The sequence below is a fragment of the Rhinopithecus bieti genome, unplaced genomic scaffold (assembly GCF_001698545.2).
Source record: "Rhinopithecus bieti isolate Rb0 unplaced genomic scaffold, ASM169854v2 scaffold_42380, whole genome shotgun sequence".
NCBI lineage: Eukaryota > Metazoa > Chordata > Mammalia > Primates > Cercopithecidae > Rhinopithecus > Rhinopithecus bieti.
Genome location: NW_016818327.1, coordinates 2,055,933 through 2,074,468, shown reverse-complemented (window position 1 = coordinate 2,074,468; position 18,536 = coordinate 2,055,933). Strand labels below are relative to the sequence as shown.

Below are 18,536 nucleotides of genomic sequence, written 5' to 3'. Positions count from 1 at the left end.
AACTTCTTTTTTGTCCCTAAGCCCACAACTACTTCTACAGTAGTGTTTTCTACCATATGTAGGCTTCCCATTACATGATGAGAAATATATGTCATTTTATTTTGCTGGAGAGTATTTTTGGTTAATGTATATGTTTCCTTAATAAAGGAAAACAGTATCACCCAATGCTGCTGCTGAATGCTTAGAGAATGAAGGGAGGGAGGGGGGGAGGAGTCAGGAGTCTGGAGTAGAAAGGCAATGAATGTTCCAGGAGACTAAAAAGACTAAGACTGAAATTTCAACAATAATCCCTTTTTGGAAACAAATATATAAATTTCTTATTTCTGAATTATTAGGCTAATTCTGAGTCGTTTCCAAGTGTCCTTGTCACTTGCTATTGTTACTGAGTCTGGTCTGAAATCCTGAAACTGCCGCCCAGCTTTTGAAGTTAAAAATTTTCTACCTTCCAACTTCATTCTCTACTATTGTGTCAGTATTTTGACTGATCTAAACATTATGTTTCCAACAAAGAATGAAATTTGTCTAATTTTCTCATCATTTATAAATATGATCTTTGTACAAAGTATATTATTTTAACCTGGAGTCAGCATACAGGAAGAATAAATTTAGGAAGGAAGGGAGGAAGGGTGGTGTTAAAGACAGATGATATCTTAATGCGATTTTGAGAGCTTCAAACATCTCAGTGCTACTCTCAAATGATACATGTGAAAGGCATCTTGGTACAATAACTTTGGAGGGAAATTTGGTAAGACTTAACAAAAGAAACACACACACACACACACACACACACACACACACACACACGTGCACTGTCTTTGGTCCAGGAATAATTTTGCTTTCAGAAATATGTCTTGTAGATAAGCTCATCATCATATTCAAAGCAGGCAGCATTGCTTATAGTTGCCAAACTGCTTTAAAAATTAATTGGTAGTTGGCCTGGTAAATAAATACTTCTTTGTTTATACCGTGGTGTATTATACATTCATAGAAAATGAGGTGGATCTTTACATGTATATATGGAAGGAGTTCCAAGATGTAATTTAAAAACACAACTAAATGCAGAAGAGTGTGAGGAGTATTCTCTGGAGTAAAAATGTATGTGTATATACATGTGAATATATATACTTGCTCTTTTATGCTTAGAAAATTTCTCACAGGATTCTCTAGAAATATTACCAATGATTGATTCTGAAGCCTAGTAGTGGGATGGCTCCAGGGTCACAGACAATTGTTTGCATGCACTTCTGTAGTATTAAAAATTTTGTCATATGTATATATTTATTTTTCATTTAAAATCTAGATAATTTTAAAATTTTATTAAAAGAGCATTCCAGGTCTTGAGACTAAAGATAGTATTTTTCGGGATTGTTTAGAAGGGAAAAAGAAGAAATTTTGTGAGTTAAGCTTACACGAAACTTATCTAAGCCATCCCAGTCTCTGTTTTACATACACTTGCCAGCTACATGTAATACAAATAGAATGATCACCAAAATAGTGATCTCCAGGAAGGGAAAACAGGACTCTTTCCATAACAGTCTAAATATGCATCAATAACAGCAGTTAGAAAGTAGAATGGAATATCAGAAATCTGGCTACACAGCCAGATGCCTAGTACTTTCACTTTAGGGATCTCACTGTAACTTAGAGGAACAATTGGACTGGTCACCTAAACCCTCTACATTGAAGGATATTATCTACAGACACACACACAAAAAAGCTTTAAAAATGAAAAAAAATGTTTAAATCTCTCTGGATAGGCTCACTATGTTCTTCATTTCAGCCAATCCAAGAGTGAAATACAAATCAGATGCGCATACAGTTGTGTGGACCCGTGCTGGTAGACAAAGTAGATAAATTCAGAGTTGGTTTTGTTTGTTTTTGTTTGTTTGTTTGTTTAGAGAGAGAGTCCATGTTGTTTGGCATGGATCTACCTTGACTAACTTAAAGGATAATTGCAAAAATACAATTTTATATTGGAGGATGCAGATATAGATGAACAGTGGTTCTTATTAAAAAAAAAAAAAAAAGGAAGGAAGGCAATCAGTTCTTGGTATTTAATTACTAATTTTTCAAGGACATTAGTTTAAACAAAAAGGATTTGGCAGCTGGTTTCCTGAGCTACCAGTCTTCATTTCATTAAGTTACTCAGATAGGTACGTAAAGTAATACTGCTATTTTTCTTTTGACACAATTGAAAGAAACAATAATGAAATAACTTGATCTTACTGTAAAGACTTAATTATAATTTTTAAAGGCATAAGCCAGCTCCAAGGTAGTTCATTGATTTTACTGATAAATATTAACTGAAATAAAGCACTTAAAAAGGTAGAGAGGTAATTTTCAATAGTTGCATTTGAAAAGCTGGCTTACTTTTAAAAATATGTAGGCTGACAATAGGATTATACAAGAGTTCGTTCACTGTTTTAAGGAAACAGTTCGTAAATGTTAACGGAATATTTATTTTTCTTCTCCTGTAGAAAGCTAGACTGGCCAGGATCCGGGCAGCCAAGAGTGGAAGTGCAAATGCTTACATGCAGAGCAAACGGAATGGTTTACTCAGTAATCAGCTGCAGGTACGATCAAGCACATCTCTTTTTTTAATGTTCATTTTATTGGTTTGAGATTGATTTAGTTCTACTTCCATATAATTTTATTGTGGCTAATTATGACGATGGCTATCCAAACAACAAAAGTGTTTTTTTGTTTGTTTTTTTTTTATATATAACTTCACCCTATACATCCTCGTTGGCTGTAGAAGGTTAGAAAGTGCACTATGAAATATTGCCAGTGAATCATGATGACTATTCATCATTAGGCAATGTTTCTACATTGTCTCTTATTAACATGGTAAAGGTTAAAAAAACATACTCAATAATTCAAATGCCTAATTCTTTTTTTTATTTCAAATTTATCTTTCTTATCATTCAACTGGATCAAGGGTTGAGGTGGGTGGCTAACATGGTGTCTTTTACTTCATAACGAAGAGGGAACAACATTCAACGTTAGGAAGATCATATGGCATAAACTACAATTTGAGAAAATTTATTTTTACCCCAGAATTTTCCTTTAATATTTAGGATTCCAATCTTTACTTACAAAATAGTTTTTATTTACGTGCGCATGATCACGGTTTCAAAATTTGCTAAGCACTAGGTTAAATTTGATCATCAAAACATAACAGCTTCCCATCTTACAAACATAGTTGGTAGTTGAATGAGTAAAAGAGATTTAAAATTTCAATTCAAAGAGGCATGTCTAAAAGACCAGACCATTCATTTGATGAAATTGTAAATGCCGATCATCCAACTTAACAGGAACTGCACATTTGTTCCTTTCTAGTTAAAAAAAAATAAAATGTTGCCAGTTAATAGAGCAGATCTCTCTGTGGAAATGTGTAGCTGAGGTTCGAGTTGTTTGCAAATAAAATAGAAAGCTCTTCTGTCTTCTCTTTGTTAACAGTCCTCAGAGGATGAGCAGGCTTTTGTTAGCAAATCCGGCTCCAGCTTTGAAACCCAGCACCACCACCTGCTTCACTGCCTGGAAAAAACCACGGTAAGGAGACAGTATGACTGCCTTCCTCTGCTCTCCGACAGTAATTCCATTTGCTTTTGTGCATACTTCATGCTTCCGAGTGTGATTTCACTCTCTGCATTACTGGACAACATGCTAAAAAACAAACAAACCAAAACCTCACAATATTTGAAATTATTTTGAAAGACTGTAATGACATTTCAACTTGGAAAGTATTTTAGAAACTTATTTAGAATGTTTTATTCTTAGCCGCTATCTTAACTCTAGTCTAAGAAGTCGGTTAATACAGATGAAGAGTGGTCTTCCAACAGTAAATCCTACACAATATCATTTTTTGTGATTCTTAAAATGCTGATTAGACAGAAAAAAAATTACTGGTGCTCGAGGATACCTAACATCTAGATCAAGAGAATAGCAACAGCAATAACAAAAAACAGAGAACAATGGAATATAAGCATTTGTTTCATTCACAACCATAATGAATAGAGATAGATAATAGAAACTATTCTCATTAGAAAAATGACTCATGTAATTACCGGTATGCCCCTGGGTGCTAAGGAGTGAGTCTGTATTTCTCCACTTACAAGCTCTCATTTGGACCTCCTCATTGGCAAATCTACCAATTTCTTAGCCAGTTTGTAAATAGGAGTCACAGTCTATGATGATTACAGGGCAGAACAAAATCTTCACCATATTTGGATTGTGTCATCTCACTCACTCTCGAATGATACATGATTTGTAATCTCAGTTCCAAAGTATTGCCTGTCCATGTACTTATTTACCAATAGAGTCATTCATGCCTACTATGTGCCCAAGAGCAAGCCAGATCCAAGAAACGCCATGAAATGAGTTGTGGCCTCTGCTGCCATTAGCCTCCATTATAAAACAAAACCCCAGACAGCGCTGTTACTGGAAAAGAGCAGCGAACATGGAAAGCAACAATGGTGCCACTGGTCAAGGGAGCAAAGAGGGCAGAGCCATGAGGGGACAGGTCAGGCAAGGCTTCCTGGAGGAACTTGAGTGGAGACCTGCAGGGTGACTAGAAGTTAGCTAGGCAGAGCAATGAAGGGGCTAACAGGTGATATAAGTACCTCAAGAAGGAAAGAACTCAGCCAAGGAGGAAGTGAAAGAATTTGAGGGTGGTCAGAAGGAGAGAGTGTAGCATGGCAAAAGAGGAGGTGAAGGGAAAGGCAGTGTCCAGGTAATGTTCGGCTTTACAGGCATGTGGACAATTTTGATCTTCAGCTCATGGAAATTATTTAAGTGTTTTAAAAAAGGTAGTAACATGATTATACTTGCATTTTTAAATAAAGATATGGACAGGTCTATAACCTAGTAGGATAAATTTGAAAGTTAAATGATACGTTAATAATAAAATGTTGGCCGGGCACAGTGGCTCACGCCTGTCATCCCAGCACTTTGGGAGGCCGAAGTGGGAAGGTCAATTGAGGTCAGGAGTTCAAGGCCAGCCTGACCAACATAGTGGTCAGGCTAAAAATACATAGTGGTCTACTAAAAATACAAAAAATTCATCAGACGTGGTGGCGGGAGCCTGTATTCCCAGCTACTCAGGAGGCTGAGGCAGGAGAATTACTTGAACCCGGGAGGCAGAGGTTGCAGTGAGCTGAGATAGTATCACTGCACTCCAGCCTGGACAACAAGAGCCAGACTCTGTCTCAATAAATAAATAAAGAAATATATAAGTAAAATATTTTTATTCTTATCTTTTTTGTTCCCTGTATTTTCCTTTTTTGAGGTCTTTTTTTTTTTAAATCAAAAACCATTTAACACCAACTAATATAAATTGTGCTACCTACAAAAGTACATAGTAACTAATAACAGAATGACTCCCACACTTTCAATCACTGATGAGATAAATTAGAATCTCATGCATTATAACTTAGGTATGTGAAACCATGCATTGTAAGAGAAGAAAACAGATTGTGAATCTTTTGTGCACCATTTTTTCTTTGAAATTTAATATTTGACATGAAATTCTGTCTTATCTGATTATTTTATTCTCTAGACTTCAAAGAATAGAATGTTAAATTTCATTTATTTCAAAATGCTTGTCTCAGCAAAGAAATGACAAAACGAGTAGCTAAAACATAATCTGTTTCTTATTAGCCAGTGTCTTGCTTCAATTGTTTTACTAATATTTTGGCATGAGAGGTGGCTAAGTGGAATTTAGTATGTGCAAACCTTCCATTATAAGACTATCCCCACCCACGCAAAGAAAAACAAAGTAGTAATTGAGGTCATTCGCAAGTAGTTCAGACCAAAAATGTTTTCCTGTGTATTTCTGAGGTGAAATTCTTGCACAGGCATTTCAGGAGGTTTTTGTTAAACATTTTAAAAGCAAAATTGATACCATGTTTCTACAAAATATGATATATGAAATGATGCCTATTACTATTTGCTACTGGGCTAAAAGTTAAGAAATAGCGATAGAAAAACCCCAAATGCAAACAGAGATCATAAGTACAGCCAGTGATGCCAGTGATGTATCACAAAGATTACAAAAAAGGCCACAAAATTTCAATGCTAATCCCTTCTGTGTCAAACACAAAGTGACACATTCACAGCAGACAATTATATTTTATTTATGTAACTAATAAGTCATATTTTCTGCACTGGGTATTTTGGAGGAACATATAAATAAATGGATAGTGTCTTGGGGTCTCATTTTCTCATTTAGGAATGTTTTCAATCCCAAGTGAAAATATTTACTAATATATAACAGACAATCTAACTTGGGGCATCCTATTAAAATAATCTATTTTCCATAATTTCAACCTGTTTTAAAAAATAAAGTCAGTGAGAATTTATAACTTCCATGTGGGTTTTATCTGTATTCATTTTTTAAGTTTTTTTTTTCTTAGCTTATACCTTCCAGATTTTATGTTTAAATAAATAAATGATATTTCAAGATAAAGTTAGTCTATAAAGGGACACTAAATCAGCCTACAGATGTCAATCTCTAGGTTTAACTACAAAGATATTTCCACATAAATGCCAAAAATAAGTGGTTTTGATGTCAATCTTTGTGAGAATGGTTTTATTTAACCATTGTATCAAGTCTAACTATACTTGGGCGTATTTGAGCTTTAAAAATAAAGCTATGTATTTCGTTTTTTAAAATGTGCTTCTCTGTTTCTTCATTTACTTACAACTGTGGAACAGAATCACGAGTTTGTGGACGAACAAGTCTTTGAAGAAAGCTGCATGGAAGTTGCAACTGTTAATCGTCCTTCAAGTCACAGTCCCTCACTGTCTTCACAACAGGGAGTCACCAGCACCTGCTGTTCACGACGACACAAAAAAACTTTTCGCATCCCAAATGCCAACGTATCAGGAAGCCATCGAGGTAGTGTACAAGAACTCAGCACGATTCAGATCAGATGTGTGGAGAGAACGCCTCTATCTAACAGGTACCTGAGATTAATCTGTGTTGTCTACACACCTGTGCTGGTTCCCAGGGTGTGTCTTCTGCACTCATGTTGTCACCTATGTGGCATCTAAATTTCTAGCTCCTATGGTTCAGGAAGAGACAAAACTGGTAGTGTAACAAGTAGGAAAATGGTTCTACTTGCATATCCATTAAGGGTTAAAAGTAGCAATTATATCAGTATTCAAAGAGTCAAAAGAAGAAAACATGATTCAGTGCACACAAATGTGTTTTTCTCTCTTCTGCTCCACAACCTTTTCTCATTTGGGCAAGGACTTTTATACTCAGGATTCTCTTATATATTCAATAGCCTGAAATGATGGTGGACACTACTAAAAGAGTCAAATGAAATTGAGATCAACATGGCTAAAAGTTATTTAACAGCACGTAAAAATATACAAACACACTCTCTGTAGCAGTAAAAATGAAAACTTTGCCTACACAAATCATTTATATCAATATATAATTTTGATCAGAAAGATATTTTTGGCCATATCAAACACAAAATCAACATAATACAAAAAATAAGTGAAGTACTAAAATTGTTTGCCTCTGGTTAGTTCATGAGCAAGTTAAGTAAAATTTCCATATTGATATTTTCCTTTGCTTTTCCTTATTCACTGTCTTTACCACAAATGTGTAAAAGAAAAGTAGTACACTTAAACAATATATGTCATTAAAATATCAGTTTCTGCCAAAATAATTTTATTCTGTTTTCAGATTGAATAGCATATGTTTTTAGCATTAGAGTCTGTAAATTCAGTCCCCTTCTTTGTTGGCATTCAAAAGTCTTTGTTGAAATCTAGATGAGATTCTGAATTCAGGTGATGCTGATTTACATAAATTGGATGTCTCTGGGACTAGAAAATTAAACTTAGGAGCCATAAGACTTCTATCTTAAAGATATTTTAGCTTTGCAGTCTTATATCCTTTATAAAAGGAAGTCAACAACGGAAAAGTATTGAGCAAGAAAATCTTAGGACATAAACATCTTAATTATGTTTTCCATGAAAATAAAATAATTAAGTTCAAGCTTCTGTGTATATCCTTCTCTCTCATTTCCCTTTTATCCCCTTCCCCATATAGAGTATACAATTCATCCAAGGATACCATTTGGGAAAACCTTAAAGTATTAGATAGTAATAGATAAATTTTTTGATTTTTATGATATGTGGTCATCATTAAGTTGAGAGATTTGAGGGCATTGTACATCCCAAAAAGACATGAAAATAAAAATATTCTGTGGTCAAAAAAATTAAGAAATCAATGTGATATGGCTCTTTCATAGTGGTTTCTCAAACCTCTTAGAGGCCCTGTCTTGAATAAAACTACTTTGTTCAGCCCAGGCTATCCAAATCTTACTCGATGCTCTTTCTTTCTTACATTTTTTAGTAATACATTTAGTTTGATAAATACTTGATGGAACCAAGTGAAACTGTCTTTTAGAAATTTATTAAATGTTAATTACTGACTATATTCATCTTTAACATAGATTAAGATTTGGGGTTTGATATTTTAATTATAATAACTTTCCTTAGACAATTAAAATGTTTTATAAGCATTACAACACATATTCCTCAGTTGTATGAAAAAATTTTAACTAAACAACTTACTTTCTTAAATATTTTTTTTCTATCAGCCGATCCAGTTTAAATGCCAAAATGGAAGAGTGTGTTAAACTAAACTGTGAACAACCTTATGTGACTACAGCAATAATAAGCATCCCAACACCTCCAGTAACCACACCAGAAGGAGACGATAGGCCAGAATCTCCTGAGTACTCAGGAGGAAATATTGTCAGAGTTTCTGCTTTGTAAGACAATTGGAATAAGGTTTAAGAGAATTTGAGTCCTGGCTGTGAAAAGAATCTCAACGTAGAAGAAAGAAGAAACAAATATTCTGCAGATTAAGGCAGCAAAGCAAGAAGGTTGGAAATGAAACAAAAACAAAGCTTCCAATCTTAAGGATGTGAATAAAACCACCAAATGGCATTTCTAGACAGTTTGACCTGTTATACAGAGTAATATTCTGTGGCCCTTTGACTTTGTGAATGAGCACAATGAAATGCCGCCTATTGATGCTTCTTATGATCAGAACTCTTTTTTAATAAAATTAATAAAATAAATCTTTGAACATAATGTTCCAGTTGAATGCAAAACAAAAAAAATATGGAAAACATTTTGATAAAATTTTTTCCTGTTAAAACCATGAACATTGGCTATGATGAAGATTATTACATATGAAAAAAAAACCACAACATATTTGTATTGACTGAAGGAAGCCATCATAATGCATGCTAGAATTCTTTGAAGCAGTGATCTCAGTTTCTTTATGTTGTCTTCAGAATAGGCATGATAAACTATAATTGTAGAAAGGGGTAATTTCTGTGCACTTACAACAAGCTGAGTGTTCATGTTCCATGGTGGGCTGTGCAAATAAACTCCTTTTAGAACTGCAGTATTTCTCATGGGGATACTCATTAGTAAATCTAAAGTGTTCAGATAGTTCAGTATTAATTATCGTTTAACTTTGCACCTAGATACTGTTACAACTGCAATAATTCATTGTACAACTGTTGTATCAGGAATCAGGATTTTTCTGTTGTTGTACTTTCCAGATCTTTATAGATACGGTAGAGCCACATTCGTAGAAAAACTTCTGGTGTGGCCAGGTTTTAGGTAACTTTTTAATCCAAAACTATTGTGCCATAAATGTTTTTCAGTAATATTCTTTGGTCCACTGTATACCTGTGACACAGTGCATTATCTGTTCTTGTATTTCTATAGCACCTTTCTATTGGGTTTATCATCATCAACAAGACTAATGTTTACTGTAGTTCAAGTGACTTTCCTACTTTTGTATTTCAAAAAAAAAAAAATTATCTGGTAAGTAGATTGTCATCAATCCCCTTGTCAAAAATGAGAAAAAAAAGGAGTTGACCCATGTAAATTATCACTAATGTCTTTGTTGTTTATGGAAAAGCCCAGATACTGGATCTATCACTATGTATTTTATGAAAAGAATTGACTGGGACTAATATCACAGGATCGGTCATCTCAGAGTCTTACTTGATGTATTATTTATTTTGCCTCAGATCTTGAATACATTTTGAGAATAACTAATGTGGACTGAAATGTAGAGATAAACTAGAGTGCTTTATTGAGCAATATTTGATGAAAGCATGCTTTCTACGCCATTCAGGAAGGCAGCACAAATTTATCTCAGAAAAGTTCCTGTGTATTGCGAGGTACAATTTTCTCCAATAAATCAGGAGGACAGGAGTTTGATGATACAAAGTTGATCTCTGTACATTTAAGTGAAAAGTTTTGATAACTTTTCACCCTTAAAATATTTCAGCAGACATGTCTGCACGTGACAGTGTAAAAAAGTTTAAAGTCAAATGCAAAGTTTTTATTCATTCCAAGCCACCACTGTAAGGAATAAAGCTTAGCTTCTGTACATGGAAAGAGTTAATAATTATTCCTCTATTAGAGATGAGATTTTAAATGCTTATCATATTTTGTCATAAAAGAGATTAATCCAACCATTTTCAAGTAAAGCCAGAAATCCTTGCTTCCCATTTCTAGAATAGCTTCTAGAACAGTGCTATGCACATATTAGATCTTAATAAACATTTGCTGACTGAAAGTAAGATAAACTCAACTATCTCTTGGGAAGAACTGGCTTTATTCCTAGTACATCTTTTAAAAAGTTACTAATATTCCAGCAGTACAAATATTAACAATTATATTAACACCTGCCTCATGTCACTTTGTGCTTCTAGAGCAATGTCTAGTGAAACTTATCTGATGGCATTTATTGAAAACTTTCTAAAAAGTAGACTAAGGAAACCATAATCAGAATTACTATGTCTTTTGATTCCCAATGAGAAGTTCTATTTTCATGTTCTTAATATTACATAAAAGAAAATGCAGTTAGGTTATTTCAATTGACAATTCTGCCTTCTCTTTTGATTTATCACTTATCCAAAATTATTAATTTTATTAGGCTTTTGGAAAAGAAAAAAACCTTTTTGATGTTTTAGGTGATTTAAAAATATACTGTGTTGGTGGTGAATGACTATTGATGACTGTTAAGTGCATCTGTATTGTAAGTGAAATGTAATTATTTCTGTGTACCATATGGAGTAACTAAGGTCATTGTTTTTGACAATTTTGTTTGAAATTCATATATCTTATTTCAAAGGATAGCATAATATCTGCATTATGCTGGAAAAAAATAGACCTTTGGAGAATACTTAAATAAAACATGTGCATGCTTGAACAGGACAGAATGTTGACTGTTGACCTATTTTGTTAGATTTCATTCCTTTCCAGGAATTAGGATATGCCACATCCATAATACACATGTGGGAGTACCCTGTGAGACATACAGCTCAAAGGACACAACAATTGAAAGTAATGCTTAAATCTCATCTGAATGGGTGGAGACAGTAGCTTTTGCCAGTAATGGGAATTAAGGCAGAGACTGTAACAGAAAAGATAGTATCAATTAAGGAAAGCCAGTCCCTGAACCTTATATACTTCTTAAACACCACTACTTGCATTAAGCAGAGAAGCTCAGGGGTAATTGTTTTGGTCAGAACTTAACTAAATTCTTAATCAAAGGCTTTATTCTATCTAGGAAAGCAGGGTGATTTATTTGTCTAGCTATTTGTGTGTATGTATGTGTATATGTAGATATAAATTTATTCATACACATATACATAGATTTTCATTCATTTTAATATGCAACCACTAATGGTTTCTCCTTAATATCCTGGAAAGGATAAAAGCAAGCAAAGGTTAAGAGTTTATAGAAGAAGGAAAAGACAAAGGAAATTATTTAGTAGAAAGACTGATTTTAACTGGTGATATATATGATCCTCTTGGTGGATAGTCTCTATCTTTTCCTGTTAATTATTTTCATTTATAGCCTTTGATTTATTAGGTGTCAATTTTGCATTAAAAAGTTCAACACACCTCCCTATTCCTTCAACTTAGTCACAATGTTGGCTTAGAAATAGTCTCTGGGGAGCTATAATATGTCTGCCAGTAACATTGCTCAAAAGAATAAAAAAGGGTTCTTGACATTAAATTGATGACTCCTCAGAGTTTCATAAGAAAGGCATCTTCTCTTCCCTACAGTCTCATTAAGGTGTTTGTTTTATTAACTCACTGGTACAAGAATGGTTATTACTCTCCACTGTGTAAACATCTGAATTTTCAACACAATTGTGTAGGCACACAGAATTTTTTTAATGAAGGTTTAAATTTTATCTATGAAGGTTTAAATCGTATCTACTTCAGCTGGTTTTATTAGGAGAGTAAAATATTCTTTACAGAGTTTGATTTTTTACTTCTAAGGAATTACTAGTTTTGAACAGCTTTTGACTTTGCTTAAGATTGTTTTAAAATACAATTATTACAAAATATTTTTAGTTGAAAATAATATTAAATACATAGCATACCTTTAATCTTTCAATTTACTGCCTGCCCTGCCTTTTTTCTCCTTTATCTTCAAGCATTAATTATTATTGTAGTAGATTATTCTTTGCCTTTCCCTAATTACTTTTTTCTCTAGCTTTTCTATGGAAATCCTTTAGGTCATATAACTATATTCATTCTACATATAATCCAATTCATTGAATACAGATGATGGGCCAGACGTGATGGAGAAATACAGATTAAGGAACCAGATCAAATCCTTTTGAAGGAATTATCTAGTGGAAAATATTTCAACTCTCTTCTTTACACTACTGTTCATAATCTTACACTTCAAATCTTCACCTTTCCATTTTGACAGTAACTCTTCTACTTCAGTCTCCTGAAGACATCTCTCCAACAGTGGTTACATAAAGATACTATTCTTCAAGGTGCTTTCTAAAATATTTTCATCACGTCATTAAAACCTTCTTTCAGTAGGTAATAGTTCTGTCTCTATGGGGGCTGGCAGGCAGGGCAAATGAATTCCTACCTGCCCAGAGAAAGAACAGGAAACAATAAAGGTAAAACAAAACCCAAAGGAAGAAGAGCTTCATGTTTACGCATCATGTTAAAGTTAAAAGAAAAAACTTTCTCAAGTATCCACTCTACCTTTTCAACTATAATTTCAGAGAATGTGAAGAACGCTATTAAAATAGTTTTGCAGGAGGACTAATACACAATGCTTCTGTGAATCTGAACACCACACCTCAAATTGTATTATCTGATGAATCCTATTGAAACATCTGTGTAATTGGGACAACAGAAAGGTAAGTCTGTAATAAAGGGCACTCACTAATAAGGTGGGCCTAGTTGGTTCACATCAATTCCAAAGCAAGAGGATGGTCGAAGAAGGGTATTGAATGAGTAGATAACAAGTATTTGGAGAGATTTGGAGGAACCCTGGAAGACAAGAGTAGGATATTGGCAAGGGCTACAAGATGGTAGGGGCCTCCTTGGGCTTTGACTCTAACTGAAAATACAGACTTTTGACCTGGCGCAGTGGCTCATGCCTGTAATCCTAGCATTTTGGGAGGCTGAGGTGGGTGGATCACTTGAAGTCAGGAGTCCAAGACCAGCCTCACCAACTGGTGAAACCAAATCTCTACTTAAAAAAAAAAAAAAAAAAAAAAAAAAAAGTAGCCAGGTGTCCTGGTGCATGCCTGTAATCTCAGCTACTCAGGAGTCTGATCTGAGGCAAGAGAATTGCTTGAACTTGGGAGGTGCAGGTTCAATGAGCTGAGATTGCATCACTGCATTCCAGCCTGGGTGACAGAGGGAGACTCCGTCTTAAAAAAAATAAAAGGAAAAACCAGAATTTTAAAGTTCAGTTTAGATCAATTTAATTCCTTGGTTAGAGCTACATATTTCAGCACCAAAAGTTCTCTTAACCTATTACCAGTTTTTAATAGTCATACATCAATACTGCTCAGACATCTCCTACACTGCCTGCAAAATGAAGAACAGAACCCTAAAATTAACAGAATAAGCTATTTATCTGAGACATGTGAAAGGGAGTTGAAAGAGCCAAGGCTGAGTGGACATTGAATTGGATAGAGAGGTTTGTTAAATTTCCCAGTCAGAGACACCTTCTTGGAGAGGCAGAATATTTCATTACAGAGGATATAACAATTTTGAAAGTAAAACTGTTATGTGCATCATAATTTTACACAGCGATCATTCTGGACATGCATTAATTTATTGCCGATCAATCTGGTTAAAAAAAAAAAAATGTAAACCCACAGAAGTAAAATGCTAATGCACCCTTTTCATTTTATACTTTCTTTCTTCAATAGATTAACAGTGAGCACTAAATAATGATGATTACAACCACCATGGAAAGATAACAATAATGACTGTTAACTTCATTGGATATTAAATATAGGCCAAGCACAGTGCTAATGACTTCACATGTATCAATGCATTCAGTAATTATTAGCCACATTTTCTGATGAGAAAACTTTAACACTGAAAAATTGTGAGTCTGGGGTTTCCTAATTTAGATAATATAAAATTTTAAATTATGTATTTCTATGACAGAGTTCCATTGTGTCGAATTATTGATGTTATTTCTTCTTTTAGGCTAACAGAGAAATTAAAAGAAATAGGGATGGGACACAGAGGGAGGCCTGGACATACCTGTGCCCTGGTGATTGCGGTCATTATCAAGGATGATCATTTTCTCTTCCCGTTTTCTTAGGTCCAACATATTTTATCATCTTGTTGTGTTCTGATAACAACAGCTTCCTAATTGACTATTGGTAAATTAAAATAAAACGGGACTTGGCTAGGAAATATATTACTGTCCTAACTGACAAATATTTTTCCAACAAGTCCATATCAGTACAGAATACACATTTAGTTAATTTTCCAGTCACAGAGATGGACTGTGTTAGAGCATCTATTATTTCTCACTTGCTCCCCTTTTTTAATAAGGTCTGCCAAAATTTTCAAGGTTGTTTATTAGGGCCGCAGTTATAGCCTGCAGCATTTAATTGGTGCACAGTCCAAGTCCTGAAGGCTGATCATGAAACGGAAATATTTTGGAATTAACATCAATAACCACAATTCTCATCCTTCATTATCTTTTGCATCTTCCTAAAGTCTTGCCTGAAAAAATTTCAGAAGATAGGAGCAAAGTGCCTATTGGCATTTAATACCACATACAAAATAAAGTGCAGAGAGATTCTGACAGGCAAAATAAGTGCATAATTCAGTATTCCAAGTTAATATAATATAATTAAAAATACAATTGGATTTTTTTCAATCCTGTTGTTCCAATCCATCCTCACAAACATTTCCAAAATTTTTCTGAAGGTCATTGAAAATTTTATTTGTTCCTAATAAAATAAAAAGCTCCAATAAAGGTGTAAACATAGACATTTGATTTATTCAGAACTGTAGAAAATTTAATGTACCTTTTAAAATGGTACTTGGGATATAAGTACTTCCCATAAAACTTATTTGGGCTTCATCGTTTGCTTGTTTTATGTTCCAAAAGAATACTGGCTTATTAATAATATCTCTTTACTTTCCACTTCAATCTTTCCCCTTCTACTTTTCAAATGGTAAATTTGTTATTCATTGTAAATATTAATATTGTGTCCAAAACTTTCTTTATATGAGAAATTAAGATACAATCATGATCTAAAAGACATGTATGGGAAATTAATGTCACATATAGCTTATTATTGTCAAATTCTGATAAGTTATATAAATTTAATATAATAAATTTTATATTATAAATTTTAATTTTCTAAGATTATACAAATTTTATTATAAAATAATAAAAGTTCCCCAAGTTGTCATACAGAAGGATAAAAAACATAATTTTTGTTTTTTCCAAACTGCTAATACACAGCAGATAGACACTAATACAAAAATCACACCACACTATGAAAATGAGGCATACATATATACATACACAAGTACATACACAAGTACATACAGTCATGGGCCACATAGCAATGTTTCAGTCAATAATGGACTGCATATATGAGGGTGGTCCCAACAGATTATAATACTGTATTTTTACTGTACTTTTTCTATGCTTAGATTCACAAATACTCACCATTGTGTTACAATTGCCTACAGTATTCAGTACAGTAACATGCTGTACAGGTCTGTATCCTAGGAGCAATAGGCTTTACCATAAAGCCTAGGTGTGTAGTAGGCTATACCATCCAGGCTTGTGTATGTACACTCTGTGATGTTCTCACGAGGACAAAATTGCCTCATGACATGTTTCTCAGAACTCATCCCTGTTTGTGTGTGTGTGTGTGTGTGTGTGTGTGTATCAGACAGCTCTACTAATATCTAAAATGAAATGAATTTATTCATCCAAATGTGCAGGAACTGACTAATGAGAGACTAGTGAGAGAAATGGATTTATGAGCGACTAGAAGAACTTGAAACCATATACCATTTGGAAGAAACAGAGTTTGGAAAACCAGAAGAATTCAATGTCATACCGGTTTCTTTGGTTATCATATTTATAATTCAGTTCATTAGCAAAGATTCTGAGAATTTAGTTAAATTGTACTGCAATTATTTAGATATAGACTTAATGAATTTTGTAGGATCATCTGAAATTAATTCAAGACATTTCTCGCATCATCCGGTATTTCAACCTAAACTTAGGCTGAGTAATAAAGTGATTATAATAAATTCACCTTAAAAGACTAAGATTAGGAGCCGGGCTCAGTGGCTTATGCCTGTAATCCCAGCACTTTGGGAGGCCAAGGTGGGCGGATCGTTTGAGCTCAGGAGTTCGAGACCAGCCTGGCCAACATGGTGAAACCCCGTCTCTACTAAAAATACAAAAATTAGCTGGGCGTGATGGCGGGCGCCTGTAATCTCAGCTACTCGGGAGGCTGGGGCAGGAGAATCATTTGAACTCAGGAGGCAGAGATTGCAGTGAGCCGAGATCACGCCATTGCAGCCTGGGTTACAGGGCAAGACTCTGTCGCAAAAAAAAAAAAAAAAAAAAAAAAAAAAAAAAAGGACTAAGATTAGCGCCATAAGTCAAAAACATGAGAACATAAATGCCTAAGTGTCTGTATGTCTGTATCTGAGTACTGCTGATTCTAACGACCTATTTTTTCTGTAATTATTGCTGACTGAAGTCTACATTTAAATACAAATGAACTATATATATTTATGACTATGACTATGGCTTATTTATCATTAGTTGCACTTCTCCATTTCTTCTCATAACTAAGAGAAAAATATATTCAATATCCAAAGTTTATCATAAAAGCACCACCTTAACTAAGGCTTTTAACAATATAAAAGAAAGCCAAATAAATCAGCTAACTTAGATTTCTAGTGCATTCCTCGTAGTAGAAATACATAAAATAGGCCGGGCGCGGTGGCTCACGCCTCTAATCCCAGCACTTTGGGAGGCCGAGGCGGGCGGATCACAAGGTCAGGAGACCGAGACCATGGTGAAACCTCTTCTCTACTAAAATACAAAAAATTAGCCGGGCGCGGTGGCGGGCGCCTGTAGTCCCAGCTACTCGGGAGGCTGAGGCAGGAGAATGGCGTGAACCCGGGAGGCGGAGCTTGCAGTGAGCCGAGATCTCGCCACTGCACTCCAGCCTGGGCGACAGAGCGAGACTCTGCCTCAAACAAAAAAACAAACAAACAAAAAAAGAAACACATAAAATAATATAATAAAAACAAATTTCTTGTGCATACATTTATATTCTTAATCATAGATTACCAAGTAGTTTACATAGATGTTTTATTATAAAATCTTTCATGTTTCAGATAAAAACCAGGAAAGAAAACATTGAAAGAAAGGGTGAACACGTGGACACACACGAACACATACACACTGCACACAAATCAAGGCAGGCAGAATGTGGAGTTTTATTTATTTTGCCACCAGAAGAAACTAGAATTTTAGCGAAATCTGAAAGAAGACTTTTTCTTCCATAGTCATTATACTTCCTTATTTTTTTCCTTCGTCGATTGTAGAAAATAATAATGTAGCAGTGTTTAGGCTTTTAAATGAATCTTTCCAGAGGTATCATAAGTAGAATTCTTACGATTACTAAGGGCGTTATCTTTTTTCTAAACTTAAATGCTTTAGAATGCCTGAACCTGCATTAGCTAGTACAAGAAAGAAATAAAATAGCAGCGATTTTGATGCACACATGAAAAAGAAAAAATCCTTGTTTGTTAATTTGGAATTTATTAAGCGTCTGTGCTCTTTCAGATCCTTAATACATTTTCATAACATTTAATCAATTTCTTAGGTAAATTGTTTAAAACTTTAAGGTAAATATAGCTGGCAGTGGATGTATTAAAAGCAAACCATTCTTCAATTGTATCCTCATGAAATTAAAAGGTACACCAAGAAATTCAAATTCTTGTTTACAAAAATGTATCTGTGAGCTTCTACCCTATTATCCTCCCTACTTTTCAAGTGGCTAAGCCCTTTTCTTTGGATTTTATAATTTATAAAGATCACAGATGTATACATATGCCCATATCCTCTGGTTCATGTTAATCATTGTATATGATACTATGTAGAAAACTGGGGACACACCAAAAGCAAGGAGGCAAAA

The 18,536-nt window shown here is 34.3% G+C and overlaps 1 protein-coding gene across 1 annotated transcript in view; it reads left to right on the top strand.

The window, feature by feature from the left end:
- KCND2 (potassium voltage-gated channel subfamily D member 2) overlaps window positions 1-11,288 on the top strand; it is a 33,177-nt gene extending 21,889 nt beyond the window's left edge. Inside the window, exons 3-6 of the mRNA XM_017856924.1 lie at window positions 2,478-2,573; window positions 3,460-3,552; window positions 6,715-6,962; window positions 8,619-11,288. Coding sequence (XP_017712413.1) covers window positions 2,478-2,573; window positions 3,460-3,552; window positions 6,715-6,962; window positions 8,619-8,796 — 615 coding nt within the window. The 3' untranslated portion in view covers window positions 8,797-11,288. The remainder of the gene's footprint in view (window positions 1-2,477; window positions 2,574-3,459; window positions 3,553-6,714; window positions 6,963-8,618) is intronic.
- Window positions 11,289-18,536: the final 7,248 nt, after the last annotated feature.